Below are 14,627 nucleotides of genomic sequence, written 5' to 3' on the forward strand. Positions count from 1 at the left end.
TGTGCCCACTTTCATTTGTGCTCGGTACGATGTCGGCAATGTTGTCTTCGTTTTCGAGCTCTCCTGTGGTCGCGACACCATCATCTGCACTCACAAACTCGTCCACCGTTGATTCGTCAACAGCTTCCAGCAACGGCTTCATCGCATTCATCAGAATTGAGTCATCGCCGAGCACGCGGAAATTGGCATGTCTGAAGCAATTTCAGATGTACCACTTGTACACAGCGGTGCGTACGTGTCGGGCGCCACGGGCACAGAGTCGCAAGTTTGTCCGCTTTAGCCCTAATCTCCCCCTTATTCTTCAAGATCGTGCTGAGAGTGCTCCTCGGAATCTTGAACGCTGCAGGGACATCCGACTTCTCACCGCGTTCAACCGGAGTTATGATTTCGAGCTTCACAATGAAAGGCCAATTCTGCCGCTTCATCACGGCAACACTGCGGGAGAAGGCCCACAAGGCGCAAACACAACGAACCAGAAAAGCAGCAAGACAACTCGCACTTTCGTCATCTTGCATGACGAGGGCACAAGAGCCTCTGATTGGCTGTCTGAGCAAGCGCTGTGGGCCGGCCAGGATCATTTTTTGCAGGGGGATGTCAATGGCTTGTCCGAGGCTGCACGGTCACGGTAGGGAGAGCGGTTGGATGGAGCTGCGCCGCCGGGTTTCCCCGCTACCGTGAGGGAAAGCCAACTTCTGGGGGCACTTTTCCGCCTCTTGACGTTCGATATATCGGGAGTTGCTGTTATTTTTCTTCGATGTAAGCGTAATTTTTACTATATATACTCATAACTATACTGTGTCCAGAAATTGTTCTATATATAGAACAATTCGGTGTAAACGGGTTCGATATAGTTGGGTTTGACTGTATATGGTTCATGTAAGAATGCATGTAAGGCGCTCTATCAGAAATTTTTTGCTAGCCCATGAGGCTCTCCAGATGTGTGTTTTATGAAGGTATATTGCTTAAATTACATATTCAGTTGTGTCAATTCACATTGACATACACGCTTGTATAACATATCATTTGCCTGCCCTCAGGTAGCCTTGGAGCAGAATGAGGCAGCACTGAGTGTGGCGCTGGTCAAGTTTGCATCTCAACCAGATGAGCAATATGTAGTAGTGGGCGCTGCCCGGGAGCTGTCCTTACAGCCTTGGCATGCACGTAGTGGTGGCCTGCTGCTCACATATCGGCTGAGCCATGCTGGTGAGACACGCCTGGAGCTCGTGCATGCCACGTCAGTGGAGGAAGCGCCCACAGCCCTGTGCCCTTTCCAGGGCCGCCTGCTGGCTGGGGTGGGGAAGTGCCTACGCTTATATGACTTGGGACGCAAGAAACTGCTCCGAAAGTGTGAAAACAAGGTAAGTACCTATTCAATCATTGGTCACAGGTTGTGTATCTTTATTCCGTATTGAGTATGGTCCACTGGCAAGGTGACTGGTGTAAGTACCATTTTTTATAATTTTAACTATGCTTACTAATATTACATAATAAAAAAAGGGGTTCTGTGTAGGCTCTATGTACTTGCCCTTTCAAGTTCTTCATAAGTCTGTTTTCACACCACTGTAGGTTTGCTTTACTTTATGGTGTCTGCAGGGCCAAATTTGGGAAATCAGAATTGGGTGTCCCTAACGATTCTGTCCTGTAAGTGCACTGGAAAGCTTTTCAGTTTGCCATAGGTTCCCTCAGAAGTGCACTTACTGGTGTCTCTGCTGTTGCCAAGGCTGGTACAAACTCCGAGACACTTTTCAAGCAGTTCTGAGTGTTCCTGTTTGCTCACAGGAAACCACTGTGCAAATTTAAAGCTGTATGTGGACAAAAGTATAACAGTGACCATTTTCAGAAAGCTGTTCATAAACCGTGAAGCCTGCTAACAGGAAAAACCAGAAATGATAATAAAGTTCAAGTTTTGTAAATGGTGACACATTTATATGTTACTTTCAGTCATGCAAATTGAGCATCTACTTAATGAGAAGGGAGATATCCAACTAGAAGATTCTCAGCAGTTATGAGTAAGGACTGCATCCCTGTGTTGAGGTTCTGGTATCTGATGGAAAAAGAAATTAATGCATAGATGTAATGGCCTTATTGTTGCCTTTGATTCACAATTGAAGGGAGTTTGTGAGAGTCTTGTGTACTGTGGCAAGCATTTTAGCGAGACGTGATGGCCTGTGCATCCAGCCCATCTTCAATGTTGCTACTTTTGCTGCTGCAAGCTCAGCCTGTTCATAGAGAAATTAACAAGTTTATTTTTAGCAGTCTTAAATGCAGGTATTGCTATAATTATTGGGGGGGGGGGGGTAGAAAAAGAAATAGAAACAGCTACAGTTACTCTGCCTATGGACAAATTTCTTAGTATATTGCGTGATCTGTTACTGTGATGCATGCCTGCACAGATGCTGGCCCTTGTAAAGGTGATCTCTGCACTATGATACGCCATTGCTTTATGCTTGCATTGTGTCTGTGTGGCTGTATTCATAGTTAGCATTTTAATTGCTTATATGTGTTGTGGGAAGTTGTTAATGTTATGTGTAGAGGTGTGCAAATATCAAACTTTACGAATATGAATCGAATATGAATACTTAGCTTCGAATATCAAATCGAATAATTATATGCACATGCATTTATTATGAAGTTCGGTTAATTTGTTATGATAAAATATTGCAATCTGCATTGTCAATGTTAAAAAAACTAGACTAGTAAGCCGTTATATTAAAACATTTTGTATTTGGCTCATGTTAACTTGGAAAATTTAATAATGCTCACTAGCTCTCCTCGCCAGCCTATGCCTTATTATACTGCATCAAATGCCCGTAAACTCGGAGGCATTTGACCCTGTACCAGTCATCACTCATCGCACTTCTTACCAAGCAGTATGCTCAGAATTGAGAATGGCACTGCAAAAAAAAGGGGGGGGGGGGTAAGAAAAAAATGTGCACCCTCGCTGTTTGCAAACCAGTGTCCTTTGCTGCTGAGAGGCTGGCTTTCCCGCAAGGTTTAAGCGTTTAGTGGCTAAGGGTGCTTTACAGGCGAAATTTCGCTAGCAGCACAAAATAATAACAAAATTAAGCTGGAAATCGCCCCGATTTCTGATTCGATAGAAACAAGTGCTAAGAACCGTGTTTGCTCTCGCACAACCAGCAATACATTTGCTATGATTCGAATATTCATATCCAACCGAACATTCGAACATTTTCAAATATCTATTTTTCGAATCAAATATCAATATTAAAAGTATAATGTTCGAACTTTTTAAATATTTGCACACCTCTAGTTATGTCTGTGCAAATACACTTGCTTGTTTTTTATCATGGTGTCTCACTGAGGCTCAGCGTGACGAATGGGGATTTGAGAGGGTGCTTTAAATGTGAGCAGCGTATTAGAGCATACACAGAGTAATTATTTTCAGAAAAAGGGGACGACTTTGCTCTGTACATAAGGAACTTTGTGAACATTCTCTTCATCATTGTTGGGCAGAAGCTGAGTTTTGATTATAGCAAGGCCTTTCTTATGCAAGGCAACTTTAACCCTGACCTGGTCTACAAGCTGGCTTTAGGTTTAGAATGAGCCCACTCGCAGCTCTTATGCCAACCAGCATTACACCAGGGTGTTTCACTACTCACAGAAGTCAAGCTAATAGTCAAGCCTCGATATAACCAGAGTCCTTCCATGAAGCACTCTGATATAACTAACACTGATATAACGAATTATCAGATATAATGGAAGTAACTCAAAAATGTTTCTTGCCTGTATTGCTACGTAACAAATGCATGCTTATCATGAGTATTCGATATACACTCGAACGTCGTTATAACGAAACAGGATGTAACAAAATAATGGGCACAATGAAGTAAATTAAATTCCCCTTGAAATCCCCATAGAGATCTATGTATTTAACATCTTGTTATAACGAAGTGAAATTGTCCTACTAATGGATATAACAAACTACATTCCTCTCCGAAACCCAAAAATAGACGACCGTTACGCACAGAGTGCATCGCTTTCTGCGGGGTTCAGCACCCATTTGCTGCGACAGTTCAAAGCTCCCGCATTCCTGTGTTGAATACAGCATCAAGCAACACTGTTCTTTTTCACCGCCGCATGTAGCTGTGCACCAAGCAGGTTAAAGTTCTTCTTAAACCTCCTTGCTGTGCACTCATGCATAAGCAGCAGCTCCCTATTGCGCTTCTCCACTGGCTTATCTCTCTTCCGCATGCCTGGCTGCGCGAGCCACATGATGATGCGCGGCACGGTGTGCAGGCAGGCGCAGTTGGGTATGGACTCCGGGATTTCGCCAGAGCAATCTCAGGGGTGATGCGCAAGCCTATGCAAGGCTTGCGCATCATGCCTATGCGGCTAGTGTGGTGGTGCAAAAGATTAATGCATTCACTTCTCTCTTTCTTTATGGCGTGTCATACAAGCAGCCGCAGCTGGGCCTGGCCTCAGAGATCTCCCCAGTGCAATCTTGGGGGTCACGCCCAGGCCATGCATTCACTTCGCCCTCTCCCTACGGTACAGCGTATGGGCTGGCAGCTCGGCTTGACCTCCAAGATCGAATTGGCATCGATGCAATCTCGGGGGCCATGAGCCAGCCGACCCGGCCGACCCGATTCAGCGTGGAGAAGTTCACTTGCCTCCTCGATCACTCAGTGGAACGCTGTTTTGCTGCTCGACCGTGAGCAGCCAAGTAGAAAGCGGACGCGAAAGACCATCACAATGGAGCCGAAGGCAGCTGTCTAAAGGCTGTCATGTCAGCTGCGAAGTTGCATGTTGCGCTCGCCGAAGATCCTTTTGTTGTTATATTCAAATTTCATTGCATGCCTGGCCATGTAGCAGTCCCGCGGGCCATCTTCCTATTTTCCTATTTACAGTTGTGCACCCAATTGGGCATATATTGTAGTAAATGGCATTAATAAATATATCGAAGTAGTGGATATATTCAACTTCGTTATAGTGAGGTTAGAGTGTAACGAAGTCATTTCCATGTCAGATGTGACTTTGCAACAATGAGGTTCAATTGTATGTACAATTTGTTTGTTTCTGACTGTGTTAATGTTCAACTCCTACACTAATTTTAACACTTTTGCCTTCAAATTCGGTATTCATTTTGTTTGATTCTAGCAAATGGAAGTTAATTAGAATTCTACCATGGTCAGGCTCCTGTGGCGTAACAATGAATGTGTGCAGGTGTGCTCTGTGATTTTACTGTACTCCATTGTACCTTTCATTTCAGTACATCCCCAGTGCCATAGTAACAATACAGAGCATGGGCAATCGTGTGGTGGTGGGAGATGTCCAAGAGAGCTTCTTCTTTCTTCGCTACAAACGCCAAGAAAATCAGTTGGTCATCTTTGCGGATGACGCGGTACCTCGTTGGATTACTGCATCGTGCATGCTTGACTACGACACAGTTGCTGGTGCTGACAAGTTTGGGAATGTTTCCATTGTAAGTTGCTCCACCTTGCTGTTTTTGAAACGAACGGTTTGAGAATAAACCTTACAGTGACAGTATTTGCATCCCCTAGATACGTCTGCCAAACAGTATAAGTGATGAAGTGGATGAAGATCCAACAGGAATCAAATCACTTTGGGACCGTGGCTGGCTAGGAGGCTCATCTCAAAAGGTATGGTGTACATGACATTTGCTAGTGCTCTCTGCTCTGCATCAGTGCTAGGCAGCAATAATGCTCTTAAAAAGCTCTAATTCGCTAACATGACTTCCAGCAGATTTGCGTTGAAGGTACTCCATGGGCTGTTTACGTAACAGCTTTTTTCAGCTAATGCAGGACAAGCTATATTTAAAAAAGGGGGCTTTAAGGTGCTATGGTGTTTGGTTACAGTCATCTTGCATTTGTATCGCATTTGAAAACATATTTTCAGTAATTTACAGCTAGCTAAATCTTTCCTAGTTATTTTTTTCCTGTTTCAATGTTATTATGCAAAACTAAAAAAAATAAAGGTACAGTGCCATCTTGTTAATTATAATCCACTTAATTAGAACTTCCAGTTTACTCGAACTGATACTGTGGTCCTGTCAAAGTTATGTACAGTGCTCACAGAATGAAACGCGTCAATTTAGGGCTAAGTAATGTACATACTATCGTTTCCACCGGCTGCAGTTCGTGTCACATCGACATAATTTTGCCGCGTACACTTGCATCGGAGTCCTTGTCACCTTTGGTGACCAAATTCCTTGCGGCATGACATGGTGCTCTCGCGTACTTTGCACATATGCAGGGTTCTACTAAATGCTCAGTGTCGCGTTTTATTCCAAGAGCACTGTACACTTCAATGTGTGAAAATGGCTGGTAATATGAATGCGCAAGCATTTGCAATTGCTAATTCAAATATACTGTGCTGCCGACCATGCTCTCAGCAGTGTGACAACTCGCTTGGCGGCACTTCTGACCCCGTAGTGTGGCCACGTGCCAGCTGCTGCTCCTGTCTGTTGTTGCAAATACCTTATTTTGGCACATATAATCCACACCGATTTTCTTTTTTCCATTTAGTTTCTTTAGTTTTGCCTGGAAATGCGTTGTTCCTGTACATTTTAAACATTTTTATACCTGCTTTATACATTTTTTTTTATTTCATCTGATGCGGAAGTCTCTTGTAAACAAAGTAAACTAGACATTTTGTAAATGCGATGTCTGTAGCAGAATTTAGAGCCATTTTCTAACATCGTGGAACATGCTGAACAGAGCAGGAAAATGCACTGCAGAACACCAGGTGCTGGGGAACGCTGCACAGGTGGAAGCGAAGGGGTTAAAGAACTTTTGTTAGCCTTTAATTTAAGAGAAATTCATTAATTGAAGTTTAGCAGAAAAGTGTTGCCAACATTTGGAAGCTGTTCTTGGAAAGCATGGCATGAAATTACATGAATTCAGGTTTGTTTTTCTTTCTTGTTTCAGGCTGAGGTCATATCCAACTTCCATATTGGGGAAACCGTATTGTCGCTTCAGAAAGCAACATTGATCCCCGGTGGCTCAGAATCACTTGTGTATGTAACACTGTCAGGCACCATTGGAGTTCTTGTGCCATTCACAGCACATGAGGTAAAGTGTAATCTACATTTTATGAGTACACCTGGCCATAGGATTTCAGTAGCCTCAATGTTAGGTACATTTAGGCTAACAATTTGCTGGAACAAATGCATTTGACAACCGATAATTCGAACTCCACAGGGAACGTAAACAAATCCGAACTACTGAATGTTTGAAAAAAAAAAAAAAAACGAATGTATCATAAAAAAGATAACTTTATTTACGTTTTAAGGCCACTGTGCACGGAATAAGTGGTAAATGCGTTGCTGCACGCACTTCCGCTTATGTGCAAAGAAGTCCGCCTTTAATTCTGCCAGTTTTCAGTTTTGCTGTACGCCAACGCAAGGAATGTAAAGGCTTGATTCAGATCAACTTTTGGAAGACTCTGGAGCACACGGCACATCATCATCTGAGTCACAGTCGCTGTTTGACAGTGGAAGAACTTGCTCAGTTATCTGCAAAGTTGTGGAGCTAGCCAAAGAGTGCTTCACATCAAAACAATGAGGTGCATAAGGCTAGGCATTGATACCTGCACTGGGGACTGCTGAAGAGAACAGATCAATTGAGGGGGAATGAGAAAAGCATATATTCCACTTTACAGTGCCCTTGCATCTATGGTGTCAGTGCCATCCTCATTTCACAGTGCAACAAAATAACTAGGATGACTGCTCCCTGAAAACAATTTATGGAGCACAAAGGTGGAAACTTTTCTCCCAGATAGCAAAAAGAAAGTGAGTGCATAGATATGGCAAGAGGAGGTCGTGAACAAAGGCTCACACCTTTATTGGCTAATTCGGCTTACTTATGTCTCCTAATTTCTATGTGCTCTTTCATGCCCTGCTTCCCTTTGCTGCACTGCCTGAGTTTAGGATGCTTGCTGTTGCAAGCAAAGCCAACACTGCTGAGTGTAGCTAGCTTACACATGCAGCTAACCACTTTGGCACAGCCAGTTGCATTGGCAAATGGTGCTCAGGCAAAGCTCTCGTCCAGAGGCATGTGCTGTGTTGTTGGAATGTCAGATTGCTGTAAAGTGAGAGATACTGTATATAAATGAGCAATGATTTCTTTTTTCACAAGATTTTTTGTGAGGTTCTATATAGGCAGCAGCTGGACAGTGTTGAGATCAGTTCTACAGGACCACACTTTGCTAGGTAGAGTTGTTCAGAAGTGTTTTTTGTAAGGGTGTACAAATATTTGAAAATATTTGAATATTCGGTTGGATACAATTATTCAAATCAAATTGCATATATTTCTGGCTGTGCAGAAGCAAACACGGTTCTTAGCATTTGTTTCTATCTAAGAATATAGGGGCAATTTTGTGCTAAATTTTGCGATTTTGTGATGCTAGCGAAATTTCTCCTGTAAAGCACAGTTAGCCACTAAATGTCTAAACTTTGTGGGGAAGCCAGCCTCTCAGTAGCAAGGTGCACGGTTTCGCAGACGGCAATGGTGCACTTTTTTTTTAACTGCCTCTTTTAAGTTTGAGCTTATTGCTTGACAGCAAGTGCGCTGAGTGCTGTCTGGCGCAGGGTCAAATGCTTCTGAGTTTACGGGCATTTGATGCAGTATGATAAGGCACAGGCTAGCGAGGACAGCTGGTGGGAATTGACCACTTGCAGAAGTACTACTGCGCATGCGCAAAAAACGGCCGTGGCGGCGCGTCGTGAGCGCCATCTCCGTGGTTGGAAAGCAAACTGCACAGCTCGGACAGCCTTCGGTGGTGTTACGTGCCCCACCAATGTGACATGCCGGCCAACTGCGTTGCTTTCTGTTGCATGAGCTATTATTATGGAAATGGAGATAGCAATTTCTTCAGATTTTCCTCTGCGAAGGTTAATGCGGAGAGAAGTTTGTGGACGGCAGCAGTGAAATGGTTGAACCCGGATGGCACGCCATGACAGCCAACAGTGCATTCTAGGATCTGTGGTCCGTGCAGGCAAATTCCATTCCCTTGTCATCTCCTGCCAGTTCAGCAACGCTGAGCAGAAGGCCAGCAATGTGCTGGCAGGTGTCGCCGAGGCTGCAATCTACATATAAAGAATGCAGTATTTCTTTGCGCTCGTCACTGAGTCAATCTGAGCATATGCGAGTACGATTGATTGCAATGTGACAACTGCGCCAACAGATACAGCCAGTCTATGTACTAGTATTGTGTCATTTGTGAGTCTGCGCTCGTCTTCTTTTCTTCCGTACGTGCCAGTTGCGCTCTCTTCCACCATGACTTTGAACCAACTCGCCCAGCTATCTTTGATATGAGTATTCGCGAGTGAGCACAAGTGCACTGACCTGCAGATGCATGCGCTGCCCATATTTAAGCTAATGTAACACATAAAATAGGTTAGCGTACGCTTTGAGGCCTTAGCGCTCGCAAAAACACCCTAATAACCTGCCGCATTCATGTAGCGCATGCGAAATTTGGGATACGATTTAGTACACTACAAGCATGCAACACAGCAGTTTGGCAAAACAGCACGAGACGAATACCAAATTAGCAAGCTAGCACGTGTACAGCTACTGTTCCATGCAAAAACTAAGAGTTCGGGGAATGTGACAGACACAAAGTACTCGTCCGGCCACACATTGACAGTGCACTCCGGCAATGTCGCCAATGGCTTTCGGGAACCATGCTGTAACCACGTAGATGCCCGACTTCATGGATGGCGTGCACGTAGCTCGTATGAGGCCAATCCAGTGCTGGGTCCGCTGTGTTTACGTTAAGTATTTTGTTTTTAACTTTACCTTCTTTTAAAGCCTATCCGCGGTGTGCCTGACAAACGAACGAAGTGTTGGCATGCAGATAACCCCATGCATTCTCGCTCGTCATCCGGCACTCTGAGAAGTCAGTTGTACATCCCGTTTGCAAAAATGGCAAGGGAATGAAGTTCACTTCAATCATATTTAAGGCAGGTCATATGCAACAACCAAAGCACGTCGACGCTTTCACAAAACGTGAAAGAAGCTCTGCAAACACGTCACCACTTGATGCCGCCGTACCAAAGCAAGGCTGGAGCCCGGATGTTTTCCAACCAAGCGGCGAGGCGCAAGCTTTCTGTTTTTCGCGCTAGCTGGGCGTCTGACTTCTGCAAATGGTCAATTACTATATTTTCCAAGTTAATATGAAACAGTGCTTACTGGTCTAGTTCTTTAACATTGGAAATGCAATTGCAATGTTCCAACATAACAAATTAACCCAACTTGCTAATAAATACAAGTGCATATCATTATTCAATCTGATATTTGAAGCTAAGTGTTCGTATTCGATTCATATTCGAAAATGTTTAGATTTGCAAACCCCTAGTCTTTTGGTAAAGTCAGCTTTGTAATGGGGATGTGTGCTGCCATTAGTACTGTAGTCATTGCAGTGATTGGTACTTTGCATATATCCCATCTCGTTCTGTTCAGCTGCTTGTTGCAGCATGAATGTCGGCAAGTTTGTGCAGAAGATTGAGGTGAGTTTGTATTCCTGCTTCCTTTTCTAGGACCACGATTTCTTCCAACATTTGGAGATGCACATGCGATCCGAAAACCCACCATTATGTGGCAGAGACCATCTTTCGTTTAGATCATCCTACTTTCCAGTCAAGGTGAGAGTAATTATTAGTTATCATTAGTGTGCAAGAAACTTATAAGTTTTTCATTAATGTGTCTCATGTGTTGGATTTCATTTTCAGAACGTTATTGATGGAGACCTATGTGAACAGTTTAACTCTCTTGATCCATCTAAGCAAAAGAGCATCGCAGAGGAGCTTGACAGGAATCCAAGCGAAGTATGATTAATATTTAAGCTTTCTCTGTTTTGCATGGCATAAATTTGTCTTCCTTTTTGCATAGGTTTCCAAGAAGTTGGAAGACATTCGGACACGATATGCATTTTGAGCTGCTTCTGGTTGGAAATTCATTTGCATGGTTTGCCACAAATCTTCATACTGTAAATAAATGCACGAGAAAAACTTCTGGAATCATAGTCTGTGTGTTTATTATATATAGTACACCTGAAAACAAAAAGGGAAACGTTTTACACCTTGTAGATTTCAGCAGAACTGATTTCTAATGTTAAACTGTAACACCAGCTGTTTTTGGTCTCTGTGTACCTTTTTAAATCTTGTGCCATTACTACACTTTTGACAACACTGTAGTGTCTTGTAGAAAATAGCCTATAGCCTGTGATATTTTATGTTGCACTTCTGGCTGGTAGGCTTGAAGCTGGTGAAGCATTTCAAAACATTGCATTTCATGCAAGTTTTATTGCTTTGTGTAGCTTACTTTCTTTTCCCCAAGTTTTAAATATTGCAAATATTAATAACATAAGCGCTGAAAAATGCCAACCATATAATATATGCCTGCTGAGCATCAGAAAGAACAAAATCCAAATGGTCAACCTGTGCTTGAATGAAGTAGCCTACAACAATAGCCATGGATGCAAGCTTCAAATTATTTCGAGTCTAAAGGGGCCTTGCGAAGTTGTTTTGAGTGCTTATTATTTTATACAAAAAAAAAAAAAGATTCCTTCTGTGCCATGTTGGAGTAACATGAAAAAAAAAAAAAATTCGAGTTTAATGTCTCAATGCTGCACAAGCAGGTTGAGGGATGCCATAGTTGGAGACTCTATTAATAAATTTTCACTTCGAGTTCTATAACTTCCACTTTGTAAATATAAAGAATAAGAAGTAATGGCCAACTCTTCAAGTAATCCAGCTCAAGCACTGGGACTGTGTTGTCTGCCACAGGCAGTTTTTAAAAATTTTGTACAGTCTAAAGAAAACATTCAGCATAAAAGAGTGTGAACAGCCCTACTACCTTCAAGTGAACATTGCGTGTGGTACAATAAAACTTAAAATGAAGCCATACCCGACATGACAATTATAAGCCTATGCAGTTAAACCTCGATATAACGGAACTCCAATATAACGAAATTCTCGATATAATGAAGTATTTAACTTTTCATATTCTGTTCATAGAACACCATGTATTTAATACCTCAATATAATAAATTGTATTCGTATGTGATTTCCGTATAACGAAATTGTACTCCTGCCGCAAAGGAATGCCGAGACAATAAATGGGAACTTGCTTAGATGCAGATGGTCAAATTGAATTACAAGCGGCTGCTTGCGAACACACCTCTCAAATCTCTGGCCGCGCGACAAGAGGGACGGCTGAAGTGTAGCCGCATCATGTTCCGTAGAAAGACCAAGTGCGATAAGATCCTATCGTGCTCCACGCACTGTGTGCTTTAGGTGCGTGTGAAAGCGTGCGAGGGTGAGACAAAGATGATGGCTTCACGAGTGGCAATGGAGGAAGGAAAAAAACTAGGAGGGTTGCCACCACCGTGGCAACGCCAGGCCTAGCTGCTTCTATGTTCGATATTAAGCTTCTTGCCGTGCGGTGCCGTGTTTTTGATTGAAAGAATTCGCCGCTGTCAGCAATGGCACCGACTCTGCCGTTGCAATCCTCCAGATTGACTTCGAAGCTCTGAAAACACAATGCGTTGCATAATGCCGGGTCTCAAAAGTCAGCTTCCCCACAGTACTGCAATGTTAGGCGGTGAAACATATGCAAACTATTGCGGTGAAGCTTAACAAGCGTGGAAAGGAGAAATTGTCACGGAACACAGCATGCATTCCTTAACTATACATGCGTGCATCCCTGTCCCCTGTCGCACTATGAGCACCGATATGCCTAATAAGTTTACTGGCAGGCCTCCGGAGCTTTTTCGGACGTGCCTGTGATGATTTTATCCCTTAAGGGCAATTAGACATGCATTCATTTTTTCGGACGTTTCCGTGGCGCTTAGGGAGTCCGAAAAATTGGATGTTAACTGTACAATTGACCAAGAAGATGCTTCAAATGGTCCGTGGGGTGAGCGCATGGTGGAAGGAGGACGAGAACAGAAAGGATCCATGCACTGAGGAATGAACGGGAAAGGAAGCGTGCCGCCGCCTCTTCAAAGAAGCTTGCACTCAAAAAACAAAGTGTTGGCTGACGCCGAGAGGCAGGTGTCCCTCATCCTACCAAAGTAAGCTTTAAAGCAGTGCAACCCTATGCTGAGGTGTTGTGTACAGGCTGAGAGTATGTCAAGATAGTCGAGGTTGACTTTCCACCAGCTGAGAGAGAATCTTAGTTGTGACAAAGTTCAGGCCTCATACCAATGAGCTTGCTATGAGTTGATAGAAATAGCTCATATTCGAAAATATTTGCTTCTGTATGCATTTCCTTTTCATTGGTATTTGAAAATATGTGCGACTTGATTTGTAACGGGTTTTGCCTTTTTTTTTTTTTTCAAATATATTTGTTGTGCATTTTACTAACACCTTCCCTCTGGTTTCGTTTTGAATAAAATAAACATTACACTTTACTGTTCAAACTGGATTAAGTAATATTTTATTTCAACACACTTACTAGAGAGTGACAGCATCGGGCAACATGGTGTCAGCCCGTCTTGACAATAACAAAGTTCTGTCTCATTCAGAAAATTTTGCAATGGCACTCGGGGAAAACCTGGAAAACTCGGGAAATTTGGAAATGTCAACTTGGTAGACACCCTGGCATGGCTGTAAGCACGGCTGAGCACATATGCAGCTGCTTACTGCGATTTAGAGGTAATCTGCTACATGTGCAAAGAGTGGGCATGCCGAGATGGCGTGGCACTATGTAAGCTGTCTTTCCGCGCATTTAGTATTGGAAGTTGTGTAATCTCGAGTTTCGGTGACTCGTTGGAACGAGAGGCAGACCAAGCGTTCGCTTCCCGCTACCGGCGCTTTTCCTGATGGCGTCCCAGTACGGGCGATGCTATCAGCTGTGGGGGCAGAGTGTACGCGAAAGCGTGGCTGGCTTCACTTAATTCATACCGCCGATGTGAAGATATCGTCGACGTACGTGGCATGAAACCGTATCATTCATCGCAGACTCCCAAATTTATCAGAATTATTTGTTTCCTCATTCAAATTTGCTTTTTTCAATTGCCTGATAAGTCGGAAAATTCTGTGGCCCCTTTCCCTGTAACAAAAATAGGTTGGCGACTGTACTTATTTGCATAAAAGGGCGAATTACAATACAACGAAATTCTGATATAACGAAGCAAATTTCCGATTTCACTGACTTCATTGAGGTTTAACTGTATAATATTCTTTACATGCCGATATTGGCAAAGAAAGGTATTAATTTACTGCATTATATTTAATTATACATTATATCCATGTTCTTTGTATCTAGGTCCAACTGTATTGCTTTTCGTGCTACTTGACATCCACTGCTGGAAATTGCTGCTATTTGCTGCTGTAGTCAATGGATTTTTGATTGGTGCATTCAAGTATGGAATGTCCTGTTCTTGCACTGTAGGAGCTGAAACCTGACTTACCGCACAAGTACAGACACAGAAAGATGAGCACTAACCCTTCTGCATTCAGTTTTGCACGCCAAAAAATATGTTTGTCAGGGAATACCAACATACATGTAGGCAATCAATCATGCAAGGTTCATTTAAAGGAATACTAATGAACATTAAGCTGTATTTGCAACTTATGTTCCCTAAAAGTGTGTTCCCTCTTTCGTTAGCTGTGATGTCAACAGGGTGCTCCAGGTAAAAGT

The 14,627-nt window shown here is 43.1% G+C and overlaps 1 protein-coding gene across 1 annotated transcript in view; it reads left to right on the top strand.

Annotated features, from left to right (window-relative positions):
* The window catches only part of Sf3b3 (splicing factor 3b subunit 3), a 78,799-nt gene extending 67,800 nt beyond the window's left edge, over positions 1–10,999 (top strand). Inside the window, exons 20-26 of the mRNA XM_055061847.1 lie at positions 1,038–1,358; positions 5,231–5,443; positions 5,523–5,621; positions 6,909–7,052; positions 10,520–10,624; positions 10,712–10,807; positions 10,872–10,999. Coding sequence (XP_054917822.1) covers positions 1,038–1,358; positions 5,231–5,443; positions 5,523–5,621; positions 6,909–7,052; positions 10,520–10,624; positions 10,712–10,807; positions 10,872–10,916 — 1,023 coding nt within the window. The 3' untranslated portion in view covers positions 10,917–10,999. The remainder of the gene's footprint in view (positions 1–1,037; positions 1,359–5,230; positions 5,444–5,522; positions 5,622–6,908; positions 7,053–10,519; positions 10,625–10,711; positions 10,808–10,871) is intronic.
* Positions 11,000–14,627: the final 3,628 nt, after the last annotated feature.

Source organism: Dermacentor andersoni, chromosome 1 (assembly GCF_023375885.2).
Source record: "Dermacentor andersoni chromosome 1, qqDerAnde1_hic_scaffold, whole genome shotgun sequence".
NCBI lineage: Eukaryota > Metazoa > Arthropoda > Arachnida > Ixodida > Ixodidae > Dermacentor > Dermacentor andersoni.